General features: G+C 34.7%; 1 protein-coding gene across 1 annotated transcript in view; it reads left to right on the top strand.

Annotated features, from left to right (window-relative positions):
- LOC136031729 (vesicular glutamate transporter 1-like) overlaps positions 1 to 22,516 on the top strand; it is a 185,317-nt gene that overhangs the window by 114,600 nt on the left and 48,201 nt on the right. The window contains exons 4-6 of the mRNA XM_065711436.1: positions 1,763 to 1,914; positions 8,440 to 8,519; positions 14,902 to 15,020. Coding sequence (XP_065567508.1) covers positions 1,763 to 1,914; positions 8,440 to 8,519; positions 14,902 to 15,020 — 351 coding nt within the window. The remainder of the gene's footprint in view (positions 1 to 1,762; positions 1,915 to 8,439; positions 8,520 to 14,901; positions 15,021 to 22,516) is intronic.

Here is a 22,516-nt window from a genome sequence, read left to right as displayed (position 1 = left end):
AAATGAAGTGTTTTTAACTTAGGAGCGGGTGATGAAATTTGATGTTTGGAATGATATTGTGTCTCAGAGCTCTTATTTTAAATCCCGACCGGATCTGATGACATTGGGGGGAGTTGGAGGGGGGAAACCTAAAATCTTGGAAAACACTTAGAGTGGAGGGATCGGGATGAAACTTGGTGGGAAAAATAAGCACAAGTCCCAGATAAATGATTGACATAATTGGAACGGATCCGCTCTCTTTGGGGTAGTTGAGGGGGGGCCGGGGTAATTCTGAAAAATTAGAAAAAATGAGGTAGTTTTAACTTACGAACGGGTGATCGGATCTCAATGAAATTTGATGTTTAGAAGGGTATCGTATCTTAGAGCTCTTATTTTAAATCCTGACCGGATCTGGTGACATGGGGGGGGGGGGGGGGTTGGGAGGGGGAAACCTAAAACTTGGAAAACACTTAGAGTGGAGGGATCGGGATTAAATTTGGTGGGAGAAATAAACACAAGTCCTTGATACATGATGGGCAACGGAACGGATCCGCTCTCTTTGGGGTAGTTGGGGGGGGGGGTATTTCTGAAAAATTAGAAAAATATAAGGTATTTTTAACTTACGAATGGGTGATCGGATCTCAATGAAATTTGATATTTAGAAGGATATCGTATCTCAGAGCTCTCATTTTGAATCCCGACCGGATCTGGTGACATTGGGGGGGAGTTGGGAGGGGGAAACTTAAAACTTGAAAAACACTTAGAGTGGAGGGATCGGGATGAAACTTGGTGGGAAAAATAAGCACAAGTCCTAGATACATGATTGACATAGCCAGAACGGATCCGCTCTCTTTGGGGTAGTTGGGGGGGGGTTAATTCTGAAAAATTAGAAAAAATGAGGTATTTTTAACTTACGAACGGGTGATCGGATCTCAATGAATTTTGATATTTAGAAGGATATCGTATCTCAAAGTTCTTATTTTAAATCCTGACCGGATCTGGTGACTTATTTCAAATCCCAACCAGATCTTTTGAAATTGGGGGGAGTTGGAGGGGGAAATCTTGAAAAAACACTTGGAGTGGGGGAATCGGGATGAAGCTTGGTGGATAGAATAAACAAATGTCCTTGATACGTGGTTGACAGAACCGTACTGGATTTGCTTTTTTGGGTGGAGTTGGGGGGAGGGGTTCCGTGATTTGGCGAGTTTGGTGCTTCTGGACGTGCTAGGACGATGAAAATTGGTAGGCGTGTCAGGGAGCTGCACAAATTGACTTGATAAAGTCGTTTTCCCAGATTCCACCATCTGGGGGGCTAAAGGGAGAGGAAAAATTAGAAAAAATTAGATATTTATAACTTACGAGCGGGTGATCGGATCTTAATAAATTTTGATATTTAGAAAGACATCGAAGAAGGACATTTTGATATTTAGAAGGACATATTGGTTCATAAAATTTTGTTAGAGCTCATACCATATGATCTCTTGGCTCTTAGCTCTTCTCGCCTCGTCACAAGTGCCAAATGAGCTCTTAGCTCTTGTTGTAGTTATTAAAGATAAACTTTTTGAACTACCATCACTAGCAGTAAAGCGGCGTCAATAATTGTTAACGTTCAATGCAGGTATTTCTGCAAGGAATTACTTCTAGGGGAGGAAATGTTATATTTTGTGAGAAAAGACGCAATAATATTTCGGAGAATTTCTCATATAAGAAAGAATAATTGCTCAGATTGTTCAAGATAATATAACTATCAGAGAAAAAAATGAAAAACAAATTAATGTTTCAGAGAGCCAAATGGGTATAACAATCCTGGCACCCCAGATTCCTTGCCAGAACTGGAGCGACCTCCTTTGCGAAAAATTGACCAGTATCTGGCCCCTGACTGTCCTTGCTGTAACATGAGCAAAAGATTTACAATAGCCCTATTAGCAAGTATAGGTAAGGTTAATATTATTTTTACTTTTTTAATATTATGTTTTTTTAATTTAACATAAGGTCCTTCTGGTTCAATTTCTTTCAAAAGGTCGTATAATTTGAATGTTTTGTTAATGTTTGCATCACTAAGAAAAAAGAAATCAGGAGAAATAATGATAAAGAAAATGCTTAACTGCTTGAAAAAACGAACAAAAGTTAGCCTTTTTTAATCCTTTTAATTCTGAGTTCACAGATTTGTAAGTAAAAGTTTTCCTAAAAATGATTTTTAAGTATTTTCAAAGACCACGCTGCCTTTCCACAACATGCAAATAAAATTTCCTTGGAAAAAAATAGACACTTAAAACAATAAAAATAAGACAGTTAAAAAAATTAGTCAGTTAAACAACAATAAGACAGTTAAAACAAAAAGTAATTCTGTCTGACGATTTACTGTCGTTAGACAGTAAAAACAATAAAAAAAAATCTCTGGATATTTCAGTCACATACACAGTTTATCTACCGAGGACGGTCATTGTGAATGTGAACGAAATGTCCGGATATTTTGTTATTGTTTTCACTCTCTAATAAAAGGCCCCATTGAAGTTTTATTGGGACATAAATAGCATTAAGTATTATTTTTTTTCCGAAAAATAAATCGAGAATACGTGTCTCAAAATTAAAGGAAAGAGTAACGGGTAAACCTACTGTCCAAAGTAACGACACTACTTGTCCAGACAATGTTTCTAAAGGGAATGACTCTTCCCTCAGCTTTCATTTTTCGCCTCTTTCTGAAAAAAAATCCTCTTACTGAAAAATAAAAACAAAAAAGCTAATAACTTTAGCTGTAACTGTGCAATATTTATGAGAAGCTTATAATTTTTACTTGATAGCCAATAAAAAACATATAAGAACCGGATCATTTACGATTTATAGATAGATATTAGATAGAGGATGGAGATTAAAAAACTACCAGCGCCACTGACAGCTAGCATCTGTCAACTATTTTGCAGAAATTAGAAAGCAAAAAAAAGTAAATTGATCTGATCTGTGATATTAAAGCATGAAAGGTGAATTTTTTTGTAATTGATGATAAATTAGTTTTTTTGAATATGTATTCTAAGTAAAAACCTTGTGTGCCGAAAGTGGTTTGGGTTTGTTCAGAAACATCTTAAAAGGTTAAGTAAGCCGATTAACTTTAGCCTGATCGACCAACTGATGACAGCATTTTACTTTCATTACCTTCCCAGGCATTTTAAAGTTTCAAAAAATACAATCATGCAACACTTTAGGGTAGGCTACAAATAGCAACCAAGCAAAGCTAAGTTTTGGTACAAAATTACCGAACTAATGAAACATGGGGCAATTTATCTTTTCGACATCAGCACCAGTTTCTACTCAGAAAAGTTTTCTGTATTCTTTGATTTGTTGGTAAATACAATCTCAACAGTTTTGGCTTCAGAAAGGAAGATAATGTACTTACGCACTGACGGTACTGTCATCAATGTCACTTATGCTGATAAAATCAGAAAGTTCTTTGGTTTCTTAATGTCAGTAGTGCTTTTGGTTTGTTCCAGCGTTTCCACTATGGGGATTTCCCCCCTAAAATGGGGATTTTTTAAGTCTTTTAGGCGATTTTTTTTTTAGAGATTTGGTTTTCTAGGGATTTTTCCTCTCCCATGGACTTTTAGGGAAATTTTTTGGGGTTTTCCCTTAATTTGTTCATCATCATCATCTTCTTGATCAGAGACGCAGGATAATTTGATTTAGGATCTTCTCCTTGCGAATTGAACTTGGAATCACAGATAAGAACTTCTTCAGTTGCTTAAAAAATTTTAACACCACACAGATTTTGAGATGTACAGGAGTTCTAAGTGACAAACTAGCAACAAAGAACTGTTTGAAACAGTTCCATGCTGATGTGGGCTTTAAACAATAATTTCAGCTTGGACTGTTCTCGATTAATGAACTCATATGGTTTGTCATTTTTGGGTTGTTTTTTCATAAGATTATTTGGTAGATAGCATGTCATTTTTTTACAGGTCAGATAAATAAAGTTATAATATATTTTGATAGTTTTATAGGGTACGTAGTTGTTCTTACTGTAGTAAATCTTTTTGACAAGCATTGCATGTACGATTTTTTTTTTCTCTACAGTACTTGTATGATGTTTACGATTTTTGTGTAAAATCAAAAAAACTTGAACTCGAACTTGTAGCCAGCTTTATAAGTACTGACGTGAATAATAGAGGCAGGCTATAACTATTCGAACACCTCTCTTATCGTTTCATTACCCTAGTTTTTAACAGACAAACAAACTGACAGCCATTTTTTAAAAACAATGGCACATGTAGGAATAAATGGATTGTGTGTTTTTGACAAGCCTACGTACCCAGGGGAAAATCATGAGCCTTCATACTATAATTGGTAAATTTTTTGTTGTTCATTTTTTTGACTTACAAATAAAGTGAACATACCACTCGATGTCTTTTTTTATGTTCTTTTCAAATATAACAATCACTTCTGTCGCAAATTCAAATTTAAGCAAAATTTGAGCTCTTGAAACCAAAATATTTCTAGTTTTGGGGTATAAACAAAGCTTAAACATTGGTCTCAGCATTGAACTTCCTGCAGAAGGACTATGTGGAATCAACTAGTGCTTTAGAAATCGATGTGAACAATCGGAAGTTTTAACTTCCCCTTGAAAGCGTTTACTTGGGTCCGAATGGACAAGATTCCCTCTGTACGTCAAGGTCAGATACCGCTGTCCCCCCCTGATTCAATCGCAAGACCTCGCTCTTTACGCTAAAGTTTGATTTTTTTTTTCATTTTTTCAAGAACGGTTATTGAAACACTGGGACACTCAAATGAGAATATGAAGCTTTTTATAGAAGTGCTAACAGCTTTAGCATAAAGACCAAGGTTTTGAGGAGGAGTTAGCCCTTCATAAACGAAATAAGTTTTTTTCGTTCTGAGTTTTAACGTTGCTTCTTAATTTCTTTTTTTTTTTATATAATGGGAACATAAATCCAGACAAAACGTATGATTTGTCGAGGAAATATAAATGTGCTGAAGTATAATTATCATCTTTGAATAGGTGGAAGGCAGAGGCAGTATTAGAGGTGACAGAGGGACAGAGGCTATATTTACGAAGAGATAGAGGGGGGTACATTTATGAAGAGATAGAGGGAGTACTTGCCCCGGTTTGAGAATTCCTAGGGTTTCAAATTTCAAATAAATAATCTAGCGGTTGTAGTCATATTTTAATTTTTTAATTTTTACAAGAATAGAAGAGAGGGTACATTTAATAAATTGAAATATTAATAAAATAAAAATTAATTAAACAATGATTTAATTAAAATAGTTAAAAAATTGAAATATTAAATTTAAAAAGATATTAAAATTTCGATTATATCTTGAAATTTTGCAGGAGACAGGGGGGAGTACTAATCAAGGTTTTTCCCATGACATAAGAGAGGCCAAACCGCTACTGGTGGAGGGATAGGTGAAACCTAAAGTAATAGCTTGCTAAACAGAAGGAAGTTCATTCCAATTGTTTAGTACTGACAACTTTTTTTAATTACTGTGGTATTACGATTGAAAAGACCTTTTCCACTGGTAAGTAATTTTTGAGACCACAATTTTATTATAGCGTTTGTTTAATATGATCCCTTTATTTCTGCACTGAGGGTAGATGAGTGGGGGTCTAGGCCGAAATATTCGCACTGGCTTGAATTATCCTCGCTTTTCTTCTTTAAACATATCTTTTTCTCATATTATTCATCGGTATACATAGCTATAATACTAAGAATATCCAATTGTTTCTGGTTATGAATGTGTAACATTAACAGTCGGGCATTTAATTTAATAATATAAGCAAGGTCACAAACAAGAACATCCAAAATATAGAATAAATTCTATGGAAATTTATTATAAATTTTCTGGATCCTGAAGAACCCCATCAAAGATTTTAAAATCCCCAACTGCAAAAAGACGAAATGTTGTACTTTTTGCTTCACATATACGTGCTTTATTTTTCTTCATTGTTTTGAGCGGGATCTCACTCTAATGGGAATCGCAAGTAACAGCATAAAATAATCCAAAGACAACTAAATCCTCTCCAACAACTTTCGAACCCTTCCCCGAAGATAGCACTCGAAGGAAAGATTGAAGAATAGTGACCTTGAGGAAGACCACGGAAGTGGTGGATTGACGACTTCAGCCGCAAGCCCAGCGTACAACTCTCCAGAGCAACACAAGACAGATCTTCATATCGAGCCCTGGCTTATGCTCTCTCTAAAGAAATAGCCCCAATTACGAAAGCAGTCGATTCACAACTTCGACCAAAATCACATCCACAACTCTCCAGAAGAGGAAAAGACAGATCTTCGTATCGAATCCTGGTGTGGGCCCTGTCAAAAAGAGTGGCTCCAAGCCGTCCTGCGAGCATGGACGGGACTTAAGAAAACAAAGATTGCATTCACTTGATTGTGTGCAAAGAAATGGTACAAGGTTGCCTCTCTTGAGAACATGTTTTGTGTTAATATCCCCTACTCTCTAGGTAAGCTATAAATATAATACCTAATAATTTATTGAGGTATATTAAACCCGACTCCGAAATTTTTAATGAAAGGACTTGATTTGATTTACCTTTCTTTTTAAAGTGAGGGTTAGTATAACGTCAGAATAAACTGTCCGTTTTTACCGTTTTATTGCGTGAAGTTTTATTTTGGTCCAAACTGGACTAACTGACGAACTTTGGGCGTAGTGTTTTGACAGATAAAATTTGTTTTTTCATCTTATTTACGAATTTAGTATATTTCTTCTGGAAATCATTCCCTCCCGTGGTATAAATTCTTGTGTACATTTGCGATTGAGCTGTCTACTCTCCCTGTGCTCTATAAACCTACATTTATAGTATTATTTGTACAACTATGCTTTCACTTCGAACTGCATATCAAATCGTTCCATCATGAAAACGTGTTTCTTCATAGCGGTTTCATTCCCCAAGTGAAGCAATCTAGGACATAGCTGTTAAAAAGTAGTCTATCCCTGTCACAGGTTACGAATTCCAGCAATGCTGGTGCATGTTCAATTTCCCCTTATCGCTAAATATCTCTGGGATGCTTTTAGATTTTCACCAGAAAATTTATTACCCCTGGGGGAAAGTCAGGTTGTCAGGTTGTTTGATGCATGAATTTTTATTTTAGGAACTGGCTCTTAACTATCACTGATAGAAACGCGGTCATAATTTTTAAAAAAGACATTTATCGTAATGATACAGCTAGGGATGGATAAAAAAATTGTAACAGGATGGGGTAAATTATTGTGTTATTATCAAAAGAATGATGATGAAAAACAAAAGTGGAATGAATTTTTAAAAAGGAGTTAAACCAAGTGAATGGACAACATTTTAACTGCGTTTTTTTACAAAAGCCAGGGTTGCAAACCATAGTGTTTTATGACTAGTTTTCTCTCTCTCTCTCTCTCTCTTTCTCTCTCTCTCTCTCTCTCTCTCTCTCTCTTTCTTTCTTTCTCTCTCTCTTTCTCTCTCTCTCTCTCTCTTTTTAAATTTAAAGGAGGGAATAGGCTAGAATCTAAATCACTCTAACAAGAAAAGATATTTTACCGGTGGCAATGCTCATATTTCAAGATGGAAAGAACATCATAATGTGCGCCAAAGTGTATAAAAAACGCCGATTTGAATAGAAACTTTAAAAAGCGCTAATCCGGTGAAAGAATATACATTTAGAACTTTGTGTTTATGTCCTGCTCAAACCTGAAAAAAAAATTTCTGTTTTAGTTTTAATTGGCAGAAACTATAGCCTACCCATTAAAATCGCATAGTAGACACTCCTAAAAATGATATGTATATCCTTGTTCAAAATTTGATAATAAAATTCGACATCTCGTAAAAGCCCAAAGGGGGACATTTCCCGCTTCTATCTACAATTAAATTTAAAAAAAAAACAAGTTTTTTCGACTGAAAGTAAGGAGAAGATTAAAACTTAAAACGAACAGAAACTACTACGTATATGAGGAGGATTGCTACCCCTGAATACCTCACTCATTTTTAAATGATTCCAAGACATCTGGCTACAACTACTTGATTTTTAATTCAAAATCAACGGACTTTGATTTTGAATTAAAATCAAGTAGTGGCTAATTGTAGAAAAAGTCAAGATAGACAGTCCGAGTGAATGAGAGGCAAATCTGGCATAAGCCCTTATTAAGATTATATAAAAATGATGTCAGTTGATTTGAAAATCACCATAATGCACCAAACAGTATGGTAACACGGTGGCATTGATCTTTCTCGGTAATATGGGACCCAATATTAAGAGTTCGATCTCAGCCGCCGCAGAATCTGGAATTGCATTGAGGCTGCAAATTAGCATCTCCAGATAATCAAACAAGCCGATGGAGAAGTCATAATACATCAAAATAAATTCCCCCCACAGAGAACAAAGAATATAGGATAGCAGAAAAACTCCTGAATGACATTAATAAGACTTAATTAGAAATAAAAGTTAAGCAAATATTTTTTTTAAGGTTTTTCAATTTCCTTTGGTATTCGATGTAATATGGGTGTAGCAAAAGTACAAATGGTATCTAATGAGACTCTCACAGGGGTAAGTAGTTTTTTTTTATTTTCCTTTCTTTTTTTCTCTTTTTAGTATAGTTTCTATATTTATATTCACAGTACTGTATTCAAAACAAAGTGAGTATAGTTTATTTAAAAGTGTAGAAAGTTAAATGTATGCATATATGCCGATTTGTTTTTTTTGTACTTAACTATAAGGTAGGAAAAGAAAATACCCGACAGCAAAATGGGAGTTTTTATTTTGACTTGTCGAAAAATTAAATCTTCAGTTTCCCAGCTACAAAGACCATAGTTCAACTTGGTGGTACTTTCGTTCCTAAAAAATATTTTTAAGTCATACAAAGTAGACGCTAGTATGGACAATATTAATTATTGTGGTATGCGCTCCCCCCGCTCCCGGGAAATTCTTACTGCTCAATATTCTCCCCCAAAAAATCCACTGCGAAGATTTCCCCTGAAAATTCCTCCGCGGAAAATCCCTCCGCGAAAAATGTTCGTATGTTCTCCAATAACAACTACTATCTGTAAACGATGGACAAATTGCAACTTAAATTCCTTTCCCTAGGGCTTGTGGGACCATATACCCTGATGCATATTAATTGGGCCTTTTAAGTATAATGAACCAAACGGCTATCTCAAACTTTTGTTTGGATATCTTTAGGGAAAAAAGGGATATTTGAAGGGGGCTAATCCGATTTTAAATTCCCGCTACGATGGGTTGCGGTTTGCTTTAATGTTACAGCTAAGACTGCAGCCATGATAAAGACTTCCCAACATTGTAATAATGAAGGTAAAACAGTTCAAAATAGGGATGATACCTTTTTGTTGACAATGAATAGTTATAAAATTATTTAACTGGATATTTCGAACACATATACAGTGTTCATCATCAGCAGTAAAACTAAAAGACATGTAATCATCAGCAGCAGTAAATTTACTGCTGATGATGAACACTGTATATGTGTTCGAAATATCCAGTTAAATAATTTTATATCTATTCACTGTCAATAAAAAGGTATCATCCCTATTTTGAACTGTTTTACTTTCGTCATGGAAAGGCAGTGTGGTCTTCGAAGTTATCTACTTTTTAATAATTCTCCGATTTTGACGTTTCTTCCTTCAAAAGAAAAAACCGTTAGAACATTGAAACGCTGGAGAATAAAAGCATTAACAGGCTATCTTAGAAGAAGCCGAGGCTTCTCTTCCCAATTTACTTAAAAGCCTTTATGAATACCAGATGTGTTCATTGGCCATAATATTTGTTGATTTGAATTTATTAATGAACTAGTAAAGTAATTACTCTAAGACACACCAGGGAACAGCATGACTTAATGATGATAAGGAACTTTGGTAATATTGTCACGTTGGAAGCGATGAATGCAACTATGGACTCGTCTTAACATGTGGTAAACGTAATTTTAGTAATGAAATGAATTAATGGGATCTATTTATTTTTCTTGATTTAGGCTGATTTTCTTGATTTAGAAAGCCCGAGAATGTTACTTCAGGCTGACGGCTAGAGTCCATTCTTATCGTCCAAGGGCCTGAGTAAGTGGCGAGAAATAATTATTTCTTCCAAGAACCATCGAATAATTCGGTACAGGGGGCAATAATATAAAAATGAATTATACTCCATAATTGTTTTTTTCAAAGATTTGGAAATTTTCCACTTTATCGATAACACGATCGGACAATATTTTACTCGTATAACAGTAAAAAGCGCTTTAACTGGTGGTGGACTGCAAGAACAATCGAACTATTTTGAAATGTGCACGAATTTTTGTATTCGAAACAACATTAAATAACAATGAATCTAAAAACTAACTGTGGAGCCTAAATTAATTAGTTTTACAGTCTCTATATAAATTTCATATACGCATCAATTAAACATTTCACTAATAAGTAACATCTACTTTCCGATTATGAAGTATGCTAGCTATTGGCTGGGGCCAAAAGACTGTAAAATACAGGAGAAATAAAATTAAAAGCTTATTTTACCCCAGGACCCATTTTGAGATTAGTCATAACTTTAGCTCTACAGCTTTCGAAGATTTACCTTTCGGCTGTTCGAAACTTAAAGAGTTTATCGGACAGTGCCACATGTCCGTCAGTGTTGTCTAGTGGAGCCTTGAAAATAAATAAGTAACACTAATTAACTAAATTTGACAATTCATTTCGTCCGTCAAAACTCAAACATTAACAATCTCTTGAATTCCCAAAAACAACTAAACCTACAAAGGAAAGCTAAAGCAACCAAGCTACTTGGTGTCATATGTTTCCTGCTTACTTTTTCTGATTTTTCACCCACGTTTCTCTTTTTCAGAATTTAGCACCCGCTACAACCTAAAACTGCATATGCATAGATGATGGTCTTTTCTAATCAAGGAGGCACACTCGTGCCTCTATAAAGAGGCGACACACGACAATGTTAAGCGATCTTCGGTTCCAGTGGTCGCAGAGGGATGGGGAGGGATGCATTTCGTAGCCCGAGCTCCAACTAAGAAACCTGCAAAATTTCAGCCCAGGAGCTTATCCGCGAAATTTCAGCTCGATCCGATAACTCCTTCCCTGTTTTCCAGAAACCACGCATAGCCACTTAAAATTCATTTACTTTTTTTTCCTAGACGCCTACAGGTCACATCCGTCATCGGATCTGGGTGTACGAAGACTCATTCGATGCGGAATTCTCCGAGTAATTTTCCTGGAAAGTTTCGTAGGAAAATCTTAACCCCCCGAAAGTTTCGACCCTCCAACCCCCCCCCCCCCCTTTTAACGTTGTCTGATCGGGCTGAAATTCACAAGTTAAGGTCCCCTACGGCCCAGGAGCTCCTTCCCTGTTTTCCAGAAACCACGCATTAGCTACTTAATTAACGGATTTCTCTCCATAAGAGCCCATGTTAATTTGAATTTTTTAAAAGTTATTGAGAAGTTATATTTACACACATGCAAGTGATTAGCTCAGTCGGTAGAGCGTGGGACTCTTAATCCTCGGGTCAAGGGTTCAAGTCCCTTACGGGCGGTTTTTTTTCGCAACATCAAAAAAATTTCGATAACACCTGGACAGCTTATCATTTGAGAGATAACAGAATATTAGCTTCTTATGAGCAAAAGAAACATTTCGGTCATTCTATCTATTTTTTTTCTATTTTATACAATTATTTAAAAGCGGGGGGGGGGGGCGGCAGCCACCCAAGTTCCTCTCCTAATTCCTGTACGAGGAGTACAGGAATTATTAAATTACATCCACCATGGATTGTAGAAAAACGTACAGAAATAATATGAAAAAAACTTCGTTTTCTTAAAGAGTTAAAGAGGCTGCGTCCCAAAGTCGAACCTTAAAACGTACAGGAATTAGAAGAGGCAGTTGGGGGGCTGCCGCCCCCCAAACCCCCAGCTTTTAAAGACTCTTTTGTACAGGTTTTTTGTTTTTTTGCTAACCCCCCGCTCTTGGCTTCGGAAAGGCCCTCTTTTAATTAACAAAAAATTGAAATGAATGAATAATGGAATAACTTCGAAAAATGTTAAACACAAGAGGACAGGAGAACCATTGCGCCAAAACTAGTAATTAGTAACAATGAAGTCCCCCCACAAACAAAAACCTGTACAAAAGAGTCTTTAAAAGCTGGGGGTTTGGGGGGCGGCAGCCCCCCAACTGCCTCTTCTAATTCCTGTACGTTTTAAGGTTCGACTTTGGGACGCAGCCTCTTTAACTCTTTAAGAAAACGAAGTTTTTTTCATATTATAAAAAATATAGAACCCATTTTTTCTAATACTCCAAGATAAATATGGCTGTAAATGTTTTCACGTAACCAATTCAAAAACTAATGTTTCATTTTTCGCTGCTTTTGGTGCTTAAATACTTGTTTAAGCGCAAAAATTATAACATATATGAAGGGGACCTCCCCCTCCTCAACACCTCGATTTTTAGATTTTAGTACTTTTACAAAAAGCTTATTGTTCTAATTAGACGGCCGTTGTGTTTCAGAAGTCGATCTTTAAAGAATTGGGACAAAATTCAAACTTTAGCGTAAAGAGCGAGGTGTTGAGGGGGGGACAGATCCCTTCATATACGTAATAATTTCTGTGCGTTTTAAGTTTTAATGTTCCTGATTAATTTAAGCAGAAAAACTTATTTTTTATTTATTTTCTGATCGTTTTCAAATACCGTGAGCAAATCTGGCCCCAACCTCATGGAGACATCCCCCTCCCCACGGAAACATCCTCTAGACCAGTGGTTCTCAAACGGCAATAGCGTACCCCTTGGGGGTATGCAACAAGTTCTAGGGGGTACGCGGTCGGCCAACAAAAACAAACGTACAACCCTTTAGCTCTAGAACAGGTAATTTTATTTATATTTTAGGTATAGTTTAGTTAGTACCGGTAAATGAGAAGAGGTACCTTAAACGTATTGTGGATAAAAATGGGTATAGTGTCTAAATAATTTTGCGAACCACTGCTCTAGACAATTCAATCTGGGTGAAAATTTACACCGGACAATTACCCTTGACAACCTCACGCGTAAAATCGAGACGGAAAAAACAAAGCAAGACATATAAAAAGAATTTTGTATACGAATTCTGGCAAATTCCCCACTGTTCCCAAAAGCTCGCAAAAGTGTCCCCAAAGTTCCAATTTCAAATAGTCAGAATGCTTACGGAAAGATAAAAGCTCAGGGAAAACATTCCCTAGATAACGAAATGAATTTACTCCTTTATCCTACTTTGATTTACAATTAACTCTTCTATGATAATTTTATTTACCGCCCTCTGTGACCGCCCTAAAATCATGAATTCAGTTTTAGAAAAGTTCGGAGCTAGGTAGTTACATGCAAAGCATTTATTGTTGTCACCATTTTTTCAACCAACAAATATAGGGTTTTAGCTTTTACTGTCACTGCCGTATCATCTGCAAAAATTACTGCTAAGCTATTATCTTGTAGTAAACACCTCTGAAGTTCATTTATATAAATCAAAAATAGTAACAAGTAACCAAATCTAGTAAACTAGTAAAAAAGGAAATAGTAACAAAATATTAACACTAAAAGTTTTAATTTCTGTTCGAATGAGCCCTCTCACGATGTTCTAGGACCAATAGGTCGATATAATCACCCCTGGGAAAAACAAACCAACAAAAAACAAATAAACACGCATCCGTGATCTTTCTTCTAGCAAAAACTTCGAAATTCCACATTTTTGCAGATAGGAGTTTGAAACCTTTACAGTAGGGTTCTCTGTTGCACTAAATCTGACGGTGTGATTTTTATTTATACACTATGACTTTTAGGGGGTGTTCCCCCCTTTTTTTCGAAATCAGGCAAATTTTCTCATACCCATCAGACCTCAAGAATTTACGTTTGACAAGAGAAACAAGCACTATATGAAATCAGGCACAAATAACCGTTAAAATAAGGATAAATCCTTATATTAGACAGTGAAAAACAATGACAAAAATTCTGAATATTTCGATCACATTATATCTGCTGTTGACGGTCACTGTATGCTGGGTCGAAACTTTCATAATGTTTTGTCATTGTTTTTCACTGTCTAATAAAACAACCTTTTCTATTTGAACTGTTATAAGTACGTCAGGAAAAGGCAGTGTGTTCTTCAAAAACACCTATAGGAAATCAGAGATATAAACAAATACATGAAATGATTAGGGTTTTAGTTTGATTTCTGTGTTTAAATTATCAATTGCGAATTGTAATTGTTGATTGCTAGTATCAGCTGTTATGGGGATTCAGAACAGGCTGAGTTTCGGTTAAGTAAAAAAATCACTGTGAACAGGCCTTTCCCTGACGAATAGTCGAAAGAAAGGATAATTAATCTAAAGATGTGTTCAGTATCATTATGTTTGGTAAAGAAATGAGCATATAGACACGTGAACACATACAGATGTGTTCAAAAGATACGTAACTTTGGCTTGAATTGGGATTTTGGATTAATTGTTATTGGGTTGGTAATTCGTTTTTAAATAAACTGTCCAGTTTCTATAGTTTCTATAGTGGTCTTAAAGTACCGAGAAACAGACCTGTTCTTTTTGTCTTATCGATCTCCAACCCCAAAAGCTTTTCAATCGTGGCTCTAACATTGTGCAAACTTGGAAATGAGCTATACACAGGGCAATTCTTCGGAAATGAGATTCCATAACCCTTTGAATGAAGCTAAGGCGTGTTATTTTGAATCTAAAAAAATATGCATAACTTCAACTCTTTTGTAGTCTTCTAAAGCCCTTTTCAGTCTTTTTGTGGGTTTTCTATCCCCTTGTGGGGTTGAGCCAAAGCGGTCCCTATTTAATACCTATAATATGCTAGGACTAGTCAATGATTCTGAGCAATCACATCTTGTGTGCTAGTTCATGCAAAACATAATTTTTTTTAATTGGCTATTTTTTTTTTTTTTTTTAATTAGCTTCCTGAATTTGATTGGACCCCTGAAACATTTGGTCTCGTGGATTCATCGTTTTTCTGGGGATACATAATAACACAAGTTCCTGGTGGATTCTTGGCATCCAAACTTCCAGCTAATCAGTAAGTTCTTTTTTACGTTAGATTTAAAAATTTTAAATTTAGTTTAAGGTTTAAATTCTAAATAATTATTTTTCAAAGTGCTTGCTACCTGTGCTTAGATAAGAGCACAGACAGGGTTCATAGTTAGATTCACTTCACCAACAATATTAAATAACGTCAATGGAAAAATGACGTATAAAATATTTCTGGTTGAAATTTAAAAAAAATGTGGGTTTTCAGAAAAAAATAAAAAGGAAAGCCTCGAAATGCAAAAAAAAATATTTGGTCTTTGTTTAAAAAATTAAAGCCATATAGAAGTCAAAAGGCACAGGCACACACTAGCTCAACTTCAAGGGTGTTGGGGGGGGGGGGTCAAAACAAGAAAGAGGTGGATTGTTTGGTTACTATTTTTATATTATTTCTTGGGAGATCGTTTTGATAATCGTTCCTCTGTATTTTGTTTTCATATTAAGGTCTATCTTAAAAGTTCTTAACGCCACCAATCCGATCACTTTAGACACTTAAAAAGGGAACTAGAACTCCAAAATTTATAAGACAAACTTTATACGACAAAGCCACCTCCAAAGTTTATACGACAACCTCTTACACACTAAGTGCCTCTGGGGAAAAAACATTGGAGCCTTATGGCCTTTACTATAGGCAATGCTATAGTATTGACTCTTATATATATATATATATATATATATATATATATATATATATATATATATATATATATATATATATATATATATATATATATATATATATATATATATATATATATATATATATATATATATATATATATAAATTAATGTGTTCGCTCGTCAAGTTTCTGGTTTGCTATTCTTCTATATTTCTACGGTTTTTAGCCTTTCTATACATACTAATACATACGAATAAGCCTTTCTATTATTTAATAGCTAATAATCAACTACCTACCGAACTTAATATTTAAAATTGCTTTTTTTTTATTATTGAAAATTACGCTGAAAATATGTCAGAATCATGCGAAAAGGAGGTTTTTCAGTTTTTTAAGCATATATCGATTATTTACTATTAAAAAGCATAAAATGCCCGAAATTACCACTTTTTATGCGGCTTAACTGTTCCTTTGTTTGGTTCTTAAGTTTCTACTTAAGTTAGATTTGCTGCTTAAGATGTAAAATATATTTTTCAAATGGGATCATAATTATCCCCCTACAGGCTTGCAGCAGCCCAAAGGGGCTGGAAAAAAAAAAGAAGCGTCAATATTAATGAAACTGAAATGTTAAAGTTTCAATATATGCCAAGGAAGCTGGATAACAAAGTTCAAACCCTCCCCCACCAAAAATATTTGTCCGACTCGTAAAAACGTAACAAAATACATATAAAGAAATTTTTGATGCATTTTTAAAATATTTTTATTGTAACTCCCCCTCAAACAAAATCTTGGATGCACCCTTAGTGCCAGGCTCTTTTTTAAACCTTCAAGATTTTATTTTCATAATTACTTATTACTATTGAGTTGAGCCCGAATAATATTTACTAATTTCAATTCAATTCAATTGACGATCTTTTACGAAAGTAATTTCTTTGGAAACATGTTTTTTTAAACAGTTCGTTTTATTAACATGGGCCAGGATTTGATCTGTCATTCTGTTTTAGTCATTAACTAGATGGCAGCTACTGCTACAACAATTTATAGATGTTATCTATGACTTTGACTTCTGGGAAGCTATATGGGCGGGTAGTTATATGTCTAGAGAGTTTTATATTTAGGGAGCCATGTGGTAGGGAGCTTTAGGGTTACGGAGCTGTGACTACAGAGTTATGAGCGGGTGGTCTATATGGCTTGAAGGCTCCTGTGGATCTAAGGCTGTATAACAAAAGACTTATGGGTGTGTCAAAGTCGTGTGGTGGTTATTTGAGCGGAATCTGGTACATATAAATATATATATATATATATATATATATATATATATATATATATATATATATATATATATATATATATATATATAGCACCCTATATATATATATATACCTATATATATATATAGCACCCTTCTTCAGCGTATAGTCTTTTTTCACAAGTTATGCCGATTATTTTTAGTAGTCGTAAAATATTTGGAAAAGTAATCTCAAGTAAGTTTCTACTTTCAATATTATCACGATTATATATTGATGAATAAGCAACATAAAGGATCTTAATAATGTCACATCAGCGGAACACTGATTGTTCCTTTACTAAAGTTGCATTCGATGACACTTCCTTGATATCTTTCTTGTTAATAAATAGTGCTTTATCCGGATATTTTATCCGTACTTCACGAAGGCTTGAATAGGACACTCAACTCGAACATATTAACTTAGAATGCATTTTATGCTTTTTTGTGAGTCACAAAATGTTTGACACGGAACATGCTTGCCTTGCAATATATATCGATGGAAAAAAGGAAAATCATATAAATAAATATATTTAATAGAAATTACTATAATAGTAAACAATAGTGCTAAAACAATCACAAAAAGGAACAAAAGAAGAGCAGCAACAAAATGTAAAATAGATGGAATGACATTGCTTTTGAGTGCCTTGCCAACTTTGATTTTACTAATTGCTAATTACAAGACTTAACTTGGATCTGAGAGCACTTCGGAACACTGCAAAGATAGTTGTCATGTTCAATGACTTTTTAATCTACAAGGCGTTGAAATAGATTTTACAATAACATAAATGTGACAAATATTTAAATAAAGTAGAATTGGTATAAAGTAGAATCAGTACGCCTGAGGAACGTTGAAGGCTTGAAACCGTGAAGGACTGGCTGAACTATTGCTTAATGCCAAGTTTAGACGCATGAGATTTTTACTAAGCCTTTCACGGACTTGACCTTTATTTTCAACTTTAAGTTTTTCGAGACATCTTTTAAGGTCATCTAATGTGAAGGGGGAGGGTGTATCACACTTATTTTACGAAGAACTGCAGAACAGAAAAAAAAATATTGCTTTAGTATTACTAATAAATTATTATAATAAATTTTAAACAATAGCTGTAAAATAAACTAAACAGTCATAACGAAAAAAAACTCTAATGAAATTGTAGAAAGGAGGATGAGAAAATCATAAAATAACAAAATGTGCGAAGATATGTGGATATTTTCATTGCTTTCGTCAAGAATAGCAAGAGGCAGCCTAGAGGTTTCTTTAACGATCCACAGCCCAGACATTATCTTTTATCTTTAAACGAGCAACAATTGTATATTTGTTATTGTTTAATAACAACTCCTTACTTTCAGTTGAAAAAAAACTTGTTTTTTAACAATTACACTCTGGTTGTTTTATGAATAATGCTTGGAAGTCCAGCACCCTTTCATGGAAGTTCTTTTCCCCCATAAAAATTTCTCCATGAAAAGATCTTCCCTCGTAACCCTCTCCCCTCAACCCCCTAACTAGAGGTTTCTTTAACCATCCAGAGCCCAGATATTATTTGTTATCTTTAAACCAACAACAATTGTACATATGTTATTGTTTATGCTATGTTACTGTGAATGTCCGAAATTTGGTTAATGTCTGTATTCACCAGTAAATGTCCGAAATTCCTTTTCCTCTGCTTGGATTCAATTAGCTTTGCGGATCGGCTTTTCAGTCTTATGCAAGCTTTGAAGGTAAAAGTTAAAGTTAGGTTGGGTTAGGTTAAATTAGGTTATAACTCTCAAAAATGGGTTAAAAACCTAACCTGTCATCATCAAACCTTGCACAAAACTGAAAAAGTTGACAGGCTACGCAAACTAAATCCAAGGAGAAAAAAGGTGTTTCAGACATTCACTGGTGAATGAAGACAGAAGACATGGGAAAACGATAATTAGAGCATGTCAAAAAAGAAAACGGACCATGGGACATTCTGGCCTAAAACAACAATCAAGAGATAGATCAGAAGTTTGAGAAAAATTGTTAAAATGTTTAATTTTGGAAAATAATGTATGTGAGTGAAGCAATATTTATATACATTAGTATTGCAATACCGTTGTCACACTTAAGTAGAAAAATTGAAGATTCTCATACTTGGAAATGCTTATATTAAATTTTTAAAGAACAAATAACTGGTAATCACAAACATATTTGCATATATTTTGACAGTGGATTACAACAATTCAAAAATATTAAGAAAGAAAGCCAAAAGTTTTAATCTTACTAGAAATCATTACTAGAACTCGGACTTCATACAAAAATGTCTTTTTAAGATATAATAAAAAAGTTGAAAAAAATTTTAAGTTCAGTTCAGAATCGCTAAGTTTATTATGTAAACTAAAAAGAAACATTTATGGTACCTGATTAATAATTATAAAGTTTTAATTCTAACATGAAAAATACCTGAAATTTTTAAAATTAGTTTGTTAGATTAAATCAACTTGCTACGTGATTAAGCTTATAGGTTTTCACACAACCAGATATATTATATCAGTAGGAAGACCCAAAAACAGAAATTTGCTATTACAAATGATGATTCTCTATTTGGGACGGGACGTTCAGGAGGGGCTGTCTCCTCCTCAACGCCCCGCTCTTTACGCTTTACGTTCTTGTTTTATTGTTTAAAAAGTAGAGCTGTGAGAAAGAGTCATATAGAATGGGGCGTAGAGGAGGGGACAGCCCCTTTCATATACGGAATAATGTTAGTTTTAAGTTTCAATGTCACTCCTTGCTTTCAGTTATAATTTTTTTTTTATTTAATTCCCGAAAGTTTTTGAATTAATGCAGGTTTTGATTTTGGCATACTGTACATGAATAATTAAAACAAAATTTTCATATTAATTTTATTTTTTTGGCTAAATGGCTTTCTTAAAATTTTGATCGAATGGCTTTGAGAAAATAAAGAACGGAAGAGGGGGCCTATTTGCCCTCTAATTTTGTTGGTTAATTAAAAAGGCCACTAGAATGTTTAATTTTATTTAGGAATGTTTTTATTAGCAATAAATATACGTAACTTACGAATTAACTTACGTAACAAACTTCTACATTCGTATATTTTTATTACTTACATGAGGGGGTTTAAATTCTCTTTCTTACCTCGCTCTTTACGCTAAAGTTCAAATTCTGTTCCAATTCCTTAAGAATGACCCTTGAATCACAAAGGCCGTTTAATTAGAATAAATAGCTCTTTTGAAATTACTAAATACTTTTGCGTAAAGAGTGAGATTTTGAGGAGGGGACGAACCCCTCGTATACATAATAAATTCTGTTCGCTTTAAGTTTTAATGTTGCTCCTTACTTTCAGTTGAATAAACTTGTTTTTTTATTTAATTTCTCATTATTTTTTAAATAATGCTGTAAAATCCAGCGACCTCTTCATGAAAATTCTATTACCCCACGATAGACTCCTCCGTGGAAAGATGCTCCCACGTAACCCCCTCTCCCTAACCAGAAAAATTCCCCCTAAAAACTTCTGTGTACTTCCCAATAACCAATACTATGTGTAAATTAAACAAAAAAATATTTTTTTTTAACTGAAAGTAAGGAGCGACATTAAAACTTAAAACGAACAGAAATTACTCCGTGTATGGAAGGGTCTGCTCCCCTCTCAACGCCCCGCTATTTACGCTAAGGTTTGCCTCTTTCTCTCAATTCTACTTTATTAAACAGTAAAAAAAACTTTAGCGTAAAGAGCGGGTGTTGAGAAGGGAACAGCCCTTTTCATACACGGAGTAATTTCTGTTCGTTTTAAGTTTTAATGTCGCTCCTTACTTTCAGTTAAAAAAAAAAGTTTTTCTAATTTAATTTCTGATCGTTTTTGAATTATTGCATGTTTGATTTTGGCTCTCCGCACATAAATTATTAAAATGAAATTTGTATATTAATTCTTTTTTTGACTAAATGGCTTTCTCTTAGTTTTGACCAGACGATTTTGAGAAATAAGGGGTGGGGAAGGAGGCCTACGAGTCTTCCAATTTTTCGGTTACTTAAAGAGGCAAATAGAACTTTTAATTTTTAAGGAACGTTTTTATTAATAAAAGTATACGTAACTTAAGAATTAACTTACGTAACAAACTTTTATATTATCAAATTTTTTATTATGTATATGAGAGGGTTTGTTCCCTCGTTAATACCTCGCTCTTTACACTAAGTCTTTAGTTTTGTCCCAATTCTTTAAAAATGACCCCTGAATCAGAAAGGCCGTAGAATAAATAGTTGAAATTACTAAAAATACTTTAGCATAAAGAGCGAGATATTTATCTCCTCCTAAATACCTCGCTCTTTATGCGAAAGTATTTTTAGGACCCCTCATATGCGTAATAATCTCTGATCGTTTTACGGTTTAATGATATTCCTTACTTTCAATGAAAAAACTTTTTAATGTTTATTTTTTCATTGTTTTTTTTTATAGTAATGTTAGAAAATCCTGCGCCCTTTTCATTGAGTTTCTCTTCCCCCATGACACATTCCTCCAAGGAAAGATCCTCCCACAGAGTCCTCTCACCTCAACTCCACCCCCCGAACCAAAAAAAAAATCCTCCTGAAAACGTCTGTACACTTCCCAATAACCCTTACTATATATAAACACTGGTCAAAGTTTGTAACTTGCAGCCCCTCCCCCAGGGACTGTGGGGGAGTAATTCATCCACAAAGACATAGTTATTAGGGTTTTTGACTATGCAGAACAAAATGGCTATCACAAAATTTTGATCCGCCGACTTTGGGGAAAAATGAGCATGGGGGGGGGGCCCTCCGATTTTTTTGTCACTTAAAAAGGGCACTAGAACTTTTCATTCCCGTTAGAATGAGCCCTCTTGCAAAATTCTAGGACCACTTGGTCGACACAATGACCCCTGGGAAAAAAAAAAAAAAAATAAACACCCACCCGTGTTCTGTCTTGTGGCAAAAAATATGAAATTCCACATTTTTGTAGATAGGAGCTTGAAATTTTTGCTATAGGGTTCTCTGATACGCTGAATGCGATGGTGTGATTTTCGTTAAGATTTTATGCTTTTAGGGGGTGTTTCCCCCTATTTTACAAAATAAGGCAAATTTTCTCAGGCTCGTAACTTTTGATGACAAAGATTAAATTTGATGAAACTTATATAATGAAAATCAGCATGAAAATCTAATTCTTCTGATGTATCTTTTAGCATCAAAATTCCGTTTTTTAGAGTTTCGTTTACTATTGAGCCGGGTCGCTCCTTACAACAGTTCGTTACCACGAACTGTTTGACAATGAACAAATTTCATAACTTGCAGCCCGTCCCCCGGGGACTCTGGGGGATTAAATCGTCCTCAAAGATATAGTTATTAGATTTTTCGACTATGCTGAACAAAATGGTTATCTCAAAATTATGATCTGGTGACTTTGGGGAAAAAATCAGCGTGGGAGGGGGTCTAGTTGCCTTCTAATTTCCTTGGCCCCTTAAATGGGACACTATAACTTTTAATTTCTGTTAGAATTAGCCCATTTGCGACATTCTAGAACTACTAGGTCGATACGATCACCCCTGGGAAAAAAAACAACAAAGAAACACGCATCCGTGATTTTTCTGCTAGCA

The sequence above is a fragment of the Artemia franciscana genome, chromosome 10, assembly GCF_032884065.1.
Source record: "Artemia franciscana chromosome 10, ASM3288406v1, whole genome shotgun sequence".
Classification (NCBI taxonomy): domain Eukaryota; kingdom Metazoa; phylum Arthropoda; class Branchiopoda; order Anostraca; family Artemiidae; genus Artemia; species Artemia franciscana.
This window is presented reverse-complemented; position numbering and strand designations above follow the sequence as displayed.